At 44.3% G+C, this 14,441-nt stretch overlaps 1 protein-coding gene across 1 annotated transcript in view; it reads left to right on the top strand.

The window, feature by feature from the left end:
• Positions 1–5,294: 5,294 nt before the first annotated feature.
• ATP6V0A1 (ATPase, H+ transporting, lysosomal V0 subunit a1) overlaps positions 5,295–14,441 on the top strand; it is a 71,280-nt gene continuing 62,133 nt past the window's right edge. The window contains exons 1-2 of the mRNA XM_011999026.1: positions 5,295–5,383; positions 7,257–7,420. Of these exons, the coding sequence (XP_011854416.1) occupies positions 7,304–7,420 (117 nt within the window). The 5' untranslated portion in view covers positions 5,295–5,383; positions 7,257–7,303. The remainder of the gene's footprint in view (positions 5,384–7,256; positions 7,421–14,441) is intronic.

The following is a 14,441-nucleotide window of genomic DNA, read 5'->3' as shown; positions in this document are numbered from 1 at the left end:
AATCCCAGGACTGTGGGAGGCCAAGGAGGGCAAATCACTTGAGGTCAGGCATTCGAGACCAGCCTGGCCAACATGGTGAAACCCTGTCTCTACTGCCAGGTGCGGTGGCTCACACCTGTAATCCCAGCACTTTGGGAGGCCAAGGTGGGTGGATCACCTGAGGTCAGGAGTTTGAGACCAGCCTGGCCAACATGGTAAAACTCTGTCTCTACTAAAAATACAAAAATTAGCTGGGCGTGGTGGTGCATGCCTGTAATTCCAGCTACTCGGGAGGCTGAGGCAGGAGAATCACTTGAACCCGGGAAGAGGAGGTTGCAGTGAGCCAAGATGGCACCACTGCACTCCAGCCTGGGTTACAGAGACTCTGTATCAAAAAAAACAAAAAACAAAAAACAAAAAAACAAAAAGACCCTATCTCTACTAAAAATAGAAAAAAATTAGCTGGGTGTGGTGGCAGGCCCTGTAATCCCAGCTACTTGGGAGGCTGAGGCAGAATTGCCTGGACCTGGGAGGCAGAGGTTGCAGTGAGACGAGATTGCGCCACTGCACTCCAGTCTGGATGACAGAGTGACACTCCGTCTCAAAAAAAAAAAAAAAAAAAAATTCATGTATAACGGGGAACCTGTGAAGGTGGCCTTATTTGGAAATAGGATATTTGCAGATGTAATCAGGTTAAGATGGGATCATACTGGATTAAGTGGTGCCCTAAGTTAATGGCTGGTGTCCCTATAAGAGGAGGAGAATTTGCCTACAGACAGAGACACACACAGGAGGCCAGGTGCAGTGGCTCACTCCTGTAATCCTAGCACTTTGGGAGGCTGAGGCGGGGGGATCACTTGAAGCCAGGAGTTTGAGACCAACCTGAGCAGTATGGCAAAGTCCCGTCTCTACTGAAAATACAAAAATTAGTTGGGCATGGTGGTGTACACCTGTAATCCCAGCTACTCAGGAGACTGAGGCAGGAGAATTGCTTGAACCTGGGAGGTGGAGGTTGCAGTGAGCTGAGATTGCACCACTGCACTCATCTGGGTGACAGAGCAAGACTCTATCTCAAACAAAAAAAAAAGAGAGAGAGAGAGACATAAAGAAGAAAGAATACCATGTGAAGATGGAGGCAGCAATTGAGATGATTGCATCTATAAGCCAAGGAACACCAAGGATTTCTGGCAACCACCAGAAGCCAGGAAGAGGGAAGAAAGGATTCTTTTCCAGAGCCTTTGGAGATATCATGCTCTGCAGACACCTTGATTTCAGACGTCTAGCCTCCACTGTGAGAGAATAAATTTCTGTGTTTTTGTTTTTTTGAGACAGAGTCTCGCTGTGTCACCCAGGCTGGAATGCAGTGGCTCAATCACAGCTCGCTGCAGCATCAACCTCCCTGGCTCAGGCTCAAGCCATCCTCCCACTTCAGCCTCCTGAGTAGCTGGGTCTACAGGCACGTGCCACCACGCCCAGCTAATTTTTTATATATAGTTTTTACAGACAGGGGTCTTGCTGTGCTGTCCAGGCTGGTCTCAAACTCCTGGGCTCAAGACATCCTTCTGCCTTGGCCTCCCAAAGTGCTGGGATAACAGGAGTGAGCCACCACATGTGGCCAATTTCTGTTGTTGTTTTTTTGAGACAAAGTTTTGCTTTTTCGTCCAGGCTGGAGTGAAGTGGTGCAATCTTGGCTCACTGCGGCCTCTGCCCCCTGGTTTCAAGTGATTCTCTTGCCTTAGCCTCCCAAGTAGCTGAGACTACAGGCGCCCACCACCGCATCCTGCTAATTTTTGTATTTTTAGTAGAGATGGGATTTCCCCATGTTGGCCAGGCTAGCCTTGAACTCCTGACTTCAGGTGATAGGCTCGCCTCGGTCTCCCAAAGTGCTAGGATTACAGGCATGAGTCACCATGGCTGGTCTGATTTCTGTTGTTTTAAAAGTTACCCAGGTTGTGGTTATTTGTATGGCGGCCTTAGGAAACGAATACTGGAAGCCTATGGAGAAGACATTGGAGCAGATATGTATTTCAAAACACTGGGCTTAACGTTAAAACTCTCCTCTAGGCCCCATTATCCTCTATCCCATCTAAGTGGGATAAGCTAACACGAGCTAGCTGATTCTTTACTGGTGGAAATTTGGACAGTTGACATGAATTCAAACTAAAAATTAAACATAAAAAAACCACATTTAATCATTTCACTACAGCAACAATTGTCATAACTTTTTGAGACTCTATCAGTTAGATCCCTACCTCTGTTCTATTCTTTTTGTGGTAGTGAAGAACTAATCTTTATAATTTTTTTTTTTTTTTTGAGACTGAGTTTTGCTCTTATTGCCTATGCTGGAGGGCAATGGCACGATCTCGGCCACTGCAACCTCCCCCTCCTGGGTGCAAGTGATTCTCCTGCTTTAGCCTCTTGAGCAGCTGGGATTACAGGCATGCACCACCATGCCCAGCTAATTTTTTGTATTTTCAGTAGAGACAGGGTTTCACCATGTTGGCCAGGCTGGTCTCGAACTCCCGACCTCAGGTAATCCACCTGCCTCAGCATTCCAAAGTGTTGGGATTACAGGCGTGAGCCACCACACCTGGCTTTAATTGTTTTTTAGCCATTTTCACAAATGCTAGAGAATAGCTTGGTTTAGATACTCAGAACTGTGTCACCGGCCAAGCCTCATATGGAATTGCTAATGTCTGCTAGGGCTGTAGGTGTGGTCAACAGCATTTTAAATTTGATCTTATTGGACATATGCCTCAGTTTTACCATATCATCTGTTAAATGGGGATAATAATAGTAACTGCCTCCTAGTGTTGTTGTGAGGATTAAATGAGTTCGTATTTACCAAGCATGTAGAAAAGTGCCTGGCACATAGCAAGTATTAATCATTGGACTCCTCTCTCTCTTGCCATTTGGGAAGTTTATTTCTCACTGAACCATGAGCTCTTCTAGGATAAGAAGCATGTCTGTTTCATTTTCTGTCCCCAGCACCTAGCACCCCTCTCTGGCACATAGCAGGCCCTCAGCAAGCATCTGCTGCCTAAAAGGCACTATCCAGCAGGCAGTATGAAATTCCATTTCTGAGTCTTGAAGAATGGAGTCAGGTGGAAAAACAGATATGAGTTCTATACATAAACGTTTAAGCTTGCCAACAGGCAAGACCATCAAGGAAGAGAGCATGGAGGGAAAATAAATAGAACACCAAGGAAGGATTGATGGCAGGAGGTGGAAGCAAACAGAAAAGGAGTTCTGAAACAATATTCTTTCAAAGAAGCTATGAAAAGAGTTCAAGGGAATTGAAGTAAGTCCAGAGGAAAGGCTGTCTTAAAAGTGGAGTGTGAAAAATTTGTGGTTAGCAAGCAGCTGACTGAGGTTAATTTTTTTTTTAACTCTCAGAGGAAGGAAATGACATTGTGTAATAGTTTTCTCTAACTTGGCAGGCTTTCAAATGTGGGTGCCTATCTGTCTTGCCAGAAGAGTTGACAGCTAGGCAGCAGGGAGAAGTAGGGTATGGCTCTAAGACTCTGTGTCTTAAGATTGTATCAAAGTCAATTTATATCTTCGCTCACAATATGAGACAATAAATTCAAATAGAACATCCATTTTTGCCCCCTTATTATTTTGTTTAGGTTGGTAAAGCAGGTTTGATTATTTTTTTTTTCAGGTTGACAAAATTATCAGCAACAAGTTTTCATCTGGAATATCTCCCTCATCACACTTGAATTTCAATAGGGTTCCACCACCCAGGGAGACTGAATAACCGGTTTTCTGAGTTTTTCCTGATTCTGGTTATCATAAACGATTCTGGTTATCACAAATGACCTGAGATCCCACTCTTCCTTAAAAAGGCAAGAAAAGGGAATCAGTATCAATATTTGAGAAAGGCATTTAAAAAATAACAGGTATCACTTCAGAGTTTAAAAACGTTTTTCGATATTTAATTTACAAGAATACAAGCCATAAAAAATGTTTTTAAAATAAATTTGAGGAATTGAAAACTCTTAAGTGGTCAAATGAGCCCACATGAATCTACCAAACAGGACTGAAATGTACTTTCACAACATATGGTCTGATGAGGTTTTTCCTGTTAAATAGAGAAAAATAGACCCGGGGAAGTTGCTGGAAGGCATGAACCATGTACCATTTAAAGACAGGTTTTCCATACTTATGCGAATGAGACCCCATTAAATACTCCACTACAGGATCTAAAGCTAGCCTCTCCCCGGTCTGGGGCTCAAATGTTCTCATCTGTAAAATAAGGGAAAAGGGAAAGGGTGGGGTGTGTGTGTGTGTGTGTGTGTGTGTGTGTGTGTGTGTATTCTTTGGATATGAAAATAGAGAAGACATTAATTATCTGGGTATGTGTGAATTCATTCTTTCGATATGAAAAATAAAGAGAGGGCCGGGCGCGGTGGCTCACACCTGTAATCCCAGCACTTTGGGAGGCCGAGACGGGTGGATTACTTGAGGCTAGGAGTTCGAGACCAGCCTGGGCAACATGGCGAAACCCTATCTCTACTAAAAATACAAAAATTGCTGGGCGGCGTGGCACGCGCCTGTAATCTCAGCTACTAGGGAGGCTGAGGCAGGAGAATCGCCTGGACCCGGGAGGCGGAGGCTGCAGTGAGCCGAGAATGCGCCATTGCATTCAAGCCTGGGAAACAGACCATCTTAAAAATAAATAAATAAATAAAAAATAAATCCGGGCGTGGTGGCTCACGCTTGTAATCCCAACACTTTGGGAGGCGGAGGCGGAGGCGGGTGGATCACGAGGTATGGAGTTCGAGACCAGCCTGGCCAACATGGTGAAATCCCGTCTCTACTAAAAAAAAAATACAAAAATTAGCCGGGCATGGTGGTGCGTGCCTGTAGTCCCAGCTACTTGGCAGGCTGAGGAAGGAGAATCGCTTGAACCCAGGAGGTGGAAATTGCAGTGAGCCGAGATCACGCCACTGCACTCCAGCTTGGGCAACACAGTGAGACTTCATCAAAAAAAAAAAAAAGAAAAAAAAGAAAGAGAAAAGACAACCTTGCCTCAGTACAAGGGGTAAGGAAAAAGGATTCAGGGAGGCTCAGAAACTTAAGGCCTCGAGCACCTGCAACTCCAGCCCCTCCTGCTAACCCTCCGCATCCTGGAGACACAGCACAAGGGCCAAGATGGCGTCAGCTTGCCGAGTCTCGCCTGCGATCCCCGTGATTTCGCACCGCTGCAGCCCAGGCAAGGCCGCGCCCCATTGGCCAACTGCAATGAGGTCATTGCGGGGGCGGGGGCGGGGCCGGCGGCGGCGCAGGGGTGGGGCTTTGCGGACGCACGGACGTCGAAGCGCTGCTCCCGGAGCCGCGGAGGCTGCGGGCTTGGCTGCGGCGGTTGCTGTGGCGGCGGTTGCTGTGGCGGCGGTTGGAGGTGAGTTGGGGCTGTAGGTTTAGTGCAACAGGGAGCGGCCCTCGATGGACGTAGGAAATCCTTCTAAGAGTCCCCTTGATTGTCAAAGGAATTGGCAGGGATCTTAAGTCTTCGAGATAAAATGGGGGTTCGCCTCCTCCTTGGGCACCTCTTCTGTCCTGAGGAACCGGAGGCTCACTGCCCTTTGGAAGTCCCGAATCCCTTCCCTGCTTCAAGGGGTGGGCGGAGGAACGGGAGGTTATTGGATAGGCAGAAGAATTTAGGGGGCTTCTTAAAAGGTCTCTCAGTTTGGGGGTTTTCCTCTCCTTTTTTCCCATCCCGAGGTAGATGTGCCTGGGTCCAGAGAATTCCTGTTCATTGGGTAGACAGGAAATGAAGCAGGTGAATATCGTGGGAGGAGGCGAGGACCGGATGACAGGAGTGAGATTCTTCGAGGCAGGGCGCAGGGGCGCTGTAGTTGGACTCATCTTTTGCAGAATTGCTGTTTCTTCATATTTTGTTTTGTAATCGTCCAGACTACTTTGGCCTAATTAGTTTTCTGTTAGCCTCCATTGCTATAGAGATACTCTTGGGAGACCTGTGATCTTTAAAGAGCAGGAGGAGGGAGGCGACTCATTGGAGGCTTATCATTATCCACAGCCCCAGAACTCTGCTGATCAGGCCTCATTTCATGTGTTTAGAGGTTGTAGAATCTCTCTTTGTTGAAGGGTGGTGCCGGTAACAGCTGATTTGAATGATTCATATGTACAGAATCTTAACGTCAACCTACATATTCTCTTGAGAAGTCCTTGCTTATGTCTGAGCCTGTGTTACTGTCTTGAACATCACATGCACAAAGGTTTGTTCGTTCAATTTCTCAAAATGTCTCCCAGCCTTCTAGAAGAGTACATCTTCCTTTGATGTCAGACTCATCTATCAGTACTCAACATAGATGCCCTTATGACACTAAAACTACTGTACATTTTTCTGAGTTTGGATGCTGGACAGGCTGTGCCTTAAACATTAGCTGATAGAGAATAAATAATTGCAGTTTCAGGACCACTGATAGCGCCAGTTGTCTCATACCCGGCTACAGTAAGACAGCCCTAAAACGAAACCTTTATTGGCTCATGAGATTTGACAGATGGAAGAATGTAATCAATCTTGAAGGTAGGGATGAGAAACAGAAAGCTGCAGAGGTAGAAGGCTTATTCTTTGTGGCTTGATAAAACTGCTTTGTCATTACCAGTGTGTTCCTGTCATGCTTGATTTGAAATTGAGCTTAATATGCAAGCTGGTTGCTTTTTCCAGATAATAGCTATTTGTTTGAATTCCTAAGGGGGAAACACTATTTTCTGAGGAATCTGGAAGATTAACCCCTTTAGTGTAGCCATAGCTTTAGGATAGTGCCAGAACTTTGGGCTTTTAGAAATGCGCATTGTCAGTAGAAGGGAGAAGGTTACAAGGCAGACATCTTTATGAGAGGTAATCAAGGCCTCTTCTGTTTGTTTCCTGCACTAGCAAAAACAGATTGAACAGTGTGAAAGTCACTGCCTCAATATTGTGTCCTGGGTATTTAAAGAGTTGTTTGAGGTTCTCAGTTCCTGTCTTTAATCTGGATACATTCTTATATGTTGAGTTGCCCAAAATGTTGTCATTTGATCCTGATGTTGACTGGAACGGAAGTGACTTTTCATCTGGCACTCTGTGGGACAGGATTCAGGAACTGCCCTTGCAATTTCTCCTTTCCATCTTTCTAGATAGGGTGTCAAAACAGTTGTTGACCTGTCCTCATGGGGTGGAAGAAATGTAAATGCAAGAGCCTTAGTGGGGTGTCATTTGCTCTTAGCCCTCGTGGTAATTTCCAAAGTTATGTCATTTCTCCTTGCTTCAGATTGGAGAGAAATCCAGGTACCCACTTGACTGGTACCTTCTGCCACCATGGGGGAGCTTTTCCGGAGTGAAGAAATGACACTGGCCCAGCTTTTTCTACAGTCAGAAGCTGCTTATTGTTGTGTCAGTGAATTAGGAGAACTTGGAAAGGTTCAGTTTCGTGACGTAAGTAGTTGTGGGGCTGCGACTTGATTACTGCTGAACTCTGTTGTTATCGTGGTCAGATGTCTTATGATGAATGTTTTGTTTTTTTATTTGCAAAAATAACATTATAGCACTGGCTTCCTATTGGCAGAATCCACATTTTGAGTTGTCTTTCTAAAGGTGAGAATGTTTTGTGCCAATCCTTCCATGCTTTTGCTAGCTGTTACTTTCAGAACAATCCTAAGCATTCTCCAGGTAATTGGGATGCAGGGAGAGGTTACCAAACTAACCTGACCAAGGCTTTCACCTTGGTTTTGGGCTCTTTAACACCAATAGCAAGGTATTTAAAAAATATATTGCAGTTTTTCCATATAGTAGTACATTTTAAAAAAACAAAATTTGAGGTATCCAGCTATAGATATGTAGTAAATAAATAAGCACATATTGAATATTCATTATTTTGGAATATTATACTGGGCACTTGGAGAAGCTATCTAAAGAATATGGACAATCTAGGCTGGGTGCAGTGGCTCACGCCTGTAATCCTAGCACTTTGGGAGGCTGAGGTGGGCAGATCGTGAGGTCAGGAGTTTGAGACCAGTCTGGCCAACATGGTGAAACCCTGTCTCTACTAAATAAATTTAGCATGATGGCACAGGCCTGTGATCCTAGCTAGCTGGGAGGCTGAGGCAGGAGATTCGCCTGAACCTGAGAGGCAGAGGTTGCAGTGAGCTGAGATTGCGCCACTGCACTCCAGCCTGGGTGACAGAGTGAGACTGCATCTCAAAAAACAACAGCAGCAAAAAACTTATCATCCTTAATTTGCAGTTCTTCATCTGGTCCTATGTTGTCCCCCTTCTTAACATCTATTGGCTCTATTCAGCCTTCTTTCCTTTTGCTTATGCTATACTTCAGTCATACAGAAAAACGAGATGGGGCCAGGTGCAATGGCTCACACCTGAAATGCCAGCATTTTGAGAAGCCAAGGCAGGAGGATCACTTGAGCCCAGGAGTTGGAGACCAGCCTGGGCAACCTAGGGAGATCCTGTCTCTGCCAAAAAAAAAAAAAAAAAAAAACCTAGCTGGGTGTGCTGGCACATGCCTGTGGTCTCAGCTACAGCTACTTGGGAGGATCACTGAAGCCCGGGAGGTCGAGGCTTAGTGAGCTGTGATTATGCCACTGCACTCCAGCCTGGGTGACAGCATGACTCTGTCTCAAAAAAAAAAAAAAAAAGAGGTGGGGGGAATATTATAGTGACCACCTGTGTTTCTACTATCTACTTAAGAGGGAAACATTCCATGTATAATTGAAACCTCCAGTGTCTCTTCCCAGAGGTAACCCGTACAGTTACTTTTTTTGCTTTTATTTCTTCTATGTGTGTTTTTTGTTGTTGTTGTTGTTGTTGTTGTTGATTTTCTTTTTGAGACAGAGTCCGCTCTGTCGCCCAGGCTGGAGTGCAGTGATGCAATCTCAGCTCATTGCAACCTCCGCCTCCTGGGTTCAAGCAATTCTCCTGCCTCAGCCTCCCGAGTAGCTGAGACTATAGGCATGCACCACCATGCCCAGCTAATTTTTGTATTTTTAGTAGAGACGGGGTTTCACCACGTTGGCCAGGCTGGTCTCGAATGCCTGACCTCAGGTGATCCACCTGCCTTAACCTCCCAAAGTGCTGGGATTACAGGCATGAGCCACCACACCTGGCCAACAGATATTTCAGTTTCTTCTAGTTCTGTTAATTTTTTTTAACATTAAGAAAAAAATAGAGATAGGGTCTCGCCATGTTGCCCAGGTTTGTCTTGAACTCCTGGACTCAAGCGATCCTCCTGCCTCAGCCTCCCAAAGTCCTAGGATTACTGGTGTGAGCCACTGTGCCTGGCTGAAATGTACACATCTTAAGAGTACAATTTGCTGAATTGATAACTTTATACACCTCTGTAACCAGCACCCCAATCAGGATATGGAACTTTTTTTTCTTTTGGAGACGGAATCTCGCTCTGTTGCCCAGGCTGGAGTGTAGTGGTGCGATCTCGGCTCACTGCAACCTCCGCCTCCTGGGTTCAAGCAATTCTGCTTCAGCCTCCTGTGTAGCTGCGACTACAGGCACACGCCACCACGCCCGGCTAATTTTTTTTTTTTAATTTTAGTAGAGATAAGGTTTCACCATGTTGCCCAGGCTGGTCTCAAACTCCTGACCTCAGGTGATCCACCCCCGCTCGGCCTCCCAAAATGCTAGGATTACAGGCGTGAGCCACCAGGCCCAGCCTGAACATTTTCATCAGTCCAGAAAAGTATCTTGTGTCTACTGCTAGTCAGTTGCTACCCTTAATAGGTAACCTGTTTTGATTGCTGTCGTCATAGGATTAGTTTTCCCTGTTCTTGAATTATATGTAAATGACTCATAATTGCAAACTCTAATGTCTGACTTCTTTTACTCAACCTCTGTTTCTTGCAAGTATCTGTAGTTCATTTTTTAAAATTGCCGAACAGTAAGTAGTTCATTGTATGAATACAGCACAATGTTTTCATCCTTTCTTTTGTCATTACTCATTTGGGGCTATTATGATTAAAGCTGAAGTAACATTATTGTAAAAGTCTTTTTTTTTAATTTACGGGTTTTGATTTTTCTTTTTTTTTTTTTTTTTTTTTTTTTGAGAAGGAGTCTGGCTCTGTGGCCCGGGCTGGAGTGCAGTGGCCGGATCTCAGCTCACTGCAAGCTCTGCCTTCCGGGTTTACGCCATTCTCCTGCCTCAGCCTCCCGAGTAGCTGGGAACACAGACGCCCGCCACCTCGCCCGGCTAGTTTTTTGTGTTTTTTTTAGTAGAGACGGGGTTTCACCATGTTAGCCAGGATGGTCTCGATCTCCTGACCTCGTGATCCGCCCATCTCGGCCTCCCAAAGTGCTGGGATTACAGGCTTGAGCCACCGCGCCCGGCCTGATTTTTCTATTTTTAGTAGAGACGGGGTTTCACCATGTTAGCCAGGATGGTCTCGATCTCCTGACCTCGTGATCCGCCCATCTCGGCCTCCCAAAGTGCTGGGATTACAGGCTTGAGCCACCGCGCCCGGCCTGATTTTTCTTAAGCAAACCCAGTTGACCCTTGAAAATGCAGGGGTTAGGGGTGCTGATCTCCCCATGCAATCAAAAATCTGCATACAACTTTGACTTCCGCAAAACTTAATTATTGATAGCCTGCTTTTGACCCAGAAGCCCTACCAATTTCATAGACAGTCGATTAATACATATTTTGTATGTTATATGTATTGTACACTGTATTCTTAGAATAAAGTAAGCTAGAGAAAAAATACTGTTAAGAAAATCATATGGAAGATAAACTGTGTTTACTGGAAGTAGATCATTATGAAGGTCTTCATCCTTATTGTCTTTATATTGAGGGAGGCTGAGGAGGAGGAAAGGGAGGGATTGGTCTTACTGTCTCAGGCTGGCGGAGGTGGAAGAAAATCTGTGTATTAGTGGACCAGCAGAGTTCAAACCCACACTGTTCAAAGGTCAACGGGAACTGAGTAGTGGCATGCTCAGTCATGGGTTGGGTAGGTGTATGTTTAACTTTGTAAGAAACTGCCAACAGTTTTCCAAATCTTTTACTTCCTTTTTAATAGCATTTATCACAACAAATTGTAATAATTGGTTTGCATCTGTCTCTTCTATAGAGCTGAAGACCGGGACATAGCTTATTAATCTTAATCGCTAATAAAAATTTTTGCCTTCGATTCCTCTAATATTAATATATTGAGTTCTTGAAGAGAGAACTGTTGAATGCATGGATATGTATGTGTTGTGTGTTTGTATTTTTTTTTTTTTTTTGAGACTGAGTCTAACTCTGTCACCGAGGTTGGAGTGCAGTGGCGCGATCTCAGCTCATTGCAACCTCCGCCTCCCAGGTTCAAGCGATTCTCCTGTCTCAGCCTCCCGAGTAGCTGGGATTACAGGTGCCCGCCACCACGCCCAGCTAATTTTTTTGTATTTTCAGTAGAGACAGGGTTTCACTGTGTTGCCCAGGCTGGTCTCGAACTCCTGACCTCATAATCTGCCCGCCTCGGTCTCCCAAAGTGCTGGGATTACAAACATGAGCCACTGTGCCCGGCCAATGTGTTTGTATGTTTCTCTGTGTGTATGCATATAATATATATACACATATACATGATTAAGCTAATAAATTGTGTTGTTCAACTTTTCAAAGCTAGGACATAGCTTATTCTTTGTATTTTCCCCAGTGCCTAGTTCAGTATCTGACACATATTTGGTGCTTCATAAATGTTGAGTAAATATAGTTTTTTCTTTGTGTTACTTTTATGGAATTTATCACATGCTATTTTATTGGTTGGGCTCACCTTCTCTATTAGATTGCAAGCTTTTTATTTAATTTAATTAATTTATTATTATTTTTTTTTGAGACAGAGTCTTGCTCTGTTGCCCAAGCTGGAGTGCAATGGCACAATCTTGGCTCCCTGCAACCTCCACCTCCCAGGTTCAATTGATTCTTGTACCTCAGCCTCCTGAGTAGCTGGGATTACAGGCATGTACCTCTACGCCTGGCTAATTTTTTGTATTTTTAGTAGAGACAGGGTTTCGCCATGTTGCCCAGGCTGGTCTTGAACTCCTGAGCTCAGGTAATTCTCCTGCCTCGGCCTCCCAAAGTGGTAGGATTATAGACATGAGCCACCACGTCCAGCCTATTTATTTTTTTGAGACAAGAGTCTCACTCTGTCACCCAGGCTGGAGTGCAGTGGCATGATCTTGGCTCACTGAAACCTCTGCCTCCCAGGTTCAAGCGATGCTCTTGCCTCGGCCTCCCGAGTAGCTGAGATTACAGGTGTGCGCTACCATGCCCAGCTAATTTTGTATTTTTAGTAGAGATGGGGTTTCGCCATGTTGGCAAGGCTGGTCTTGAACTCCTGACCTCAGGTGATTCGCCCACCTTGGCCTCCCAAAATGCTGGGATTACAAGTGTGAGCCACTGTGACTGGCCAGGTTGCTAGCTTTTTAGTGAGTAGGTACTTGTTTTGTTTTTATTTGTATATTCCTGAACATCTGTCATATTGCTTTGAAAATTACTTATGGTGCCAGACATGGTGGCTCATGCATGAATCCCAGCACTTTGGGAGGCCGAGACGGGTGGATCACCTGAGATCAGGAGTTCGAGACCATCCTGGCCAACATGGTGAAACCCTGTCTCTACTAAAAATGCAAAAAAATTAGCCGGGCATGGTGGCGTGTACCTGTAATCCCAGCTACTCAGGAGGCTGAGGCAGGAGAATCGCGTGAACCTGGGAGGCAGAGGCTTTAGTGAGCTGAGATCGCACCACTGCACTCCAGCCTGGTGACAGAGCAAGACTCTGTCTCAAAAAAAAAAAAAAAAGAAAAGAAAAGAAAAAGAAAATTACTTATGGTATGAATGAAAAAACTAAAGCCTGTCACTGAGAAGGTGAAGACCTTGGGACAGAAAAACAAGAGAAGTTCCTCTTCTGCTTGGAAAGAAAGAGAGAAGGAAAACAGAGAGCGTTTCTGTGATATTCATTGCCCAAATTTTAGGTAGTGGGAAGGAAGCTCACTGAGACTTTTGGTCTAGGAAGAACATTTTGTACCATTGTGTTTTACCTAATTTACCTCCATTCCAGTAATGTTGCAGCAACGAAGGAGGAAGTTTTTATCCTTAGCTGGTGTGACTGGCCGTAAAGCAGTTTTTCGAATCAGTAGACAATTTTGATTAGTGTTGCATCATGCATTTACACAAAATTAGTTTTTCACTTTGCAGAATGTGTTGCTTGAGAAACAGAAGAAATAGATACAATATTTCAATGTTTGGTATTGTGTTTTTATTTTTCAGTTAAATCCAGATGTGAATGTTTTCCAACGGAAATTTGTGAATGAAGTTAGAAGATGTGAAGAAATGGATCGAAAGCTTCGTATGTGCACTTTGGTCTTGTGTAATTTTCCTTTAATGAATCATTTGTCTTAGATTAATGACATTAGTCCTCTTAATAGAGGAAGAAAATGCTATAAGAGAAAAGAAAAAGGAAAAGTCTTGCAGTTAAGATGCTGAGGTGAATTTCTGGTATACGAGTAGATTTTGTGGTCTTTGGGCTAAGTAGTGCTTAACGGAAACCTTGTTTGAAATAACATGCTGCAAGCTGAAAACTGGTTATTTTTTTTGTGAGGTTTCAAAAACAAAACTACATTATAGAATTTTGAGAAATAGGACCCAGCACACCATCAGTTTTTGTCAGCAGAGCCACCTTTTAATTTGAGCTATTTAAGAGGGAGGAAACTAACATTTATTTAAGTTCCATTGAGGGCTAGCTTGCTCACATACATTATTCATTCCCCCACAACATTCCTTCAAGATGGGTATTACCTTATTTAATGATTGAGGAAACTAAAGATCAGAGAGGCTTAATGACTTGCCCTGGAACGTAAACAGTTATGATGGAATCAGTATTTGAAGCCAGGCTGTTCTGTCTGACTCAAAAATCCATGATCTTGCCACTCTACTAAGCCAACTTGTGGTTAGCTGATAAGTGAATTGGTCCCCACTCTAAAAAACAGTTGTAGTTGTCACTTGAAACACTTTTCTGGTATTTTGGGTCCTTATTACCTGTTCTGCTTTTTCATTTTTGTTTTTTATGCTTAAAACCGACCTGATTGTTTTCAAATTTAATGAACCCCTTTAGATCTGGAGTTGTCTCACTAGTGTGTTAAGTGTCAAATATTCTATTGTGTTGTACTCTTCTTCCATAACTCTGCTTTGCCAATAATATCTATAACCAGAACTGTCATACTTTGGAGTGGCATTCGCGTTGGGAGGAGAGGTGCGGCCTTGAAGGCCAGTGTTAAGACCTGAAGAAAGAAAGAAGGCAGTTGTGGGATGACCACCCTTTGGAGTAGCTTCAGAGAATGTGAGGTTGGAGAAAGAGGGATGTGGAGAAAAAAGGTGCTTCTTTTTTTTTTTTTTTTTGAGGCGGAGTCTCGCTCTGTCACCCAGGCTGGAGTGCAGTGGCCGGATCTCAGCTCACTGCAAGCTC

This window comes from Mandrillus leucophaeus, unplaced genomic scaffold (assembly GCF_000951045.1).
Source record: "Mandrillus leucophaeus isolate KB7577 unplaced genomic scaffold, Mleu.le_1.0 Scaffold58, whole genome shotgun sequence".
Taxonomy (NCBI): Eukaryota; Metazoa; Chordata; class Mammalia; order Primates; family Cercopithecidae; genus Mandrillus; species Mandrillus leucophaeus.
This window is presented reverse-complemented; position numbering and strand designations above follow the sequence as displayed.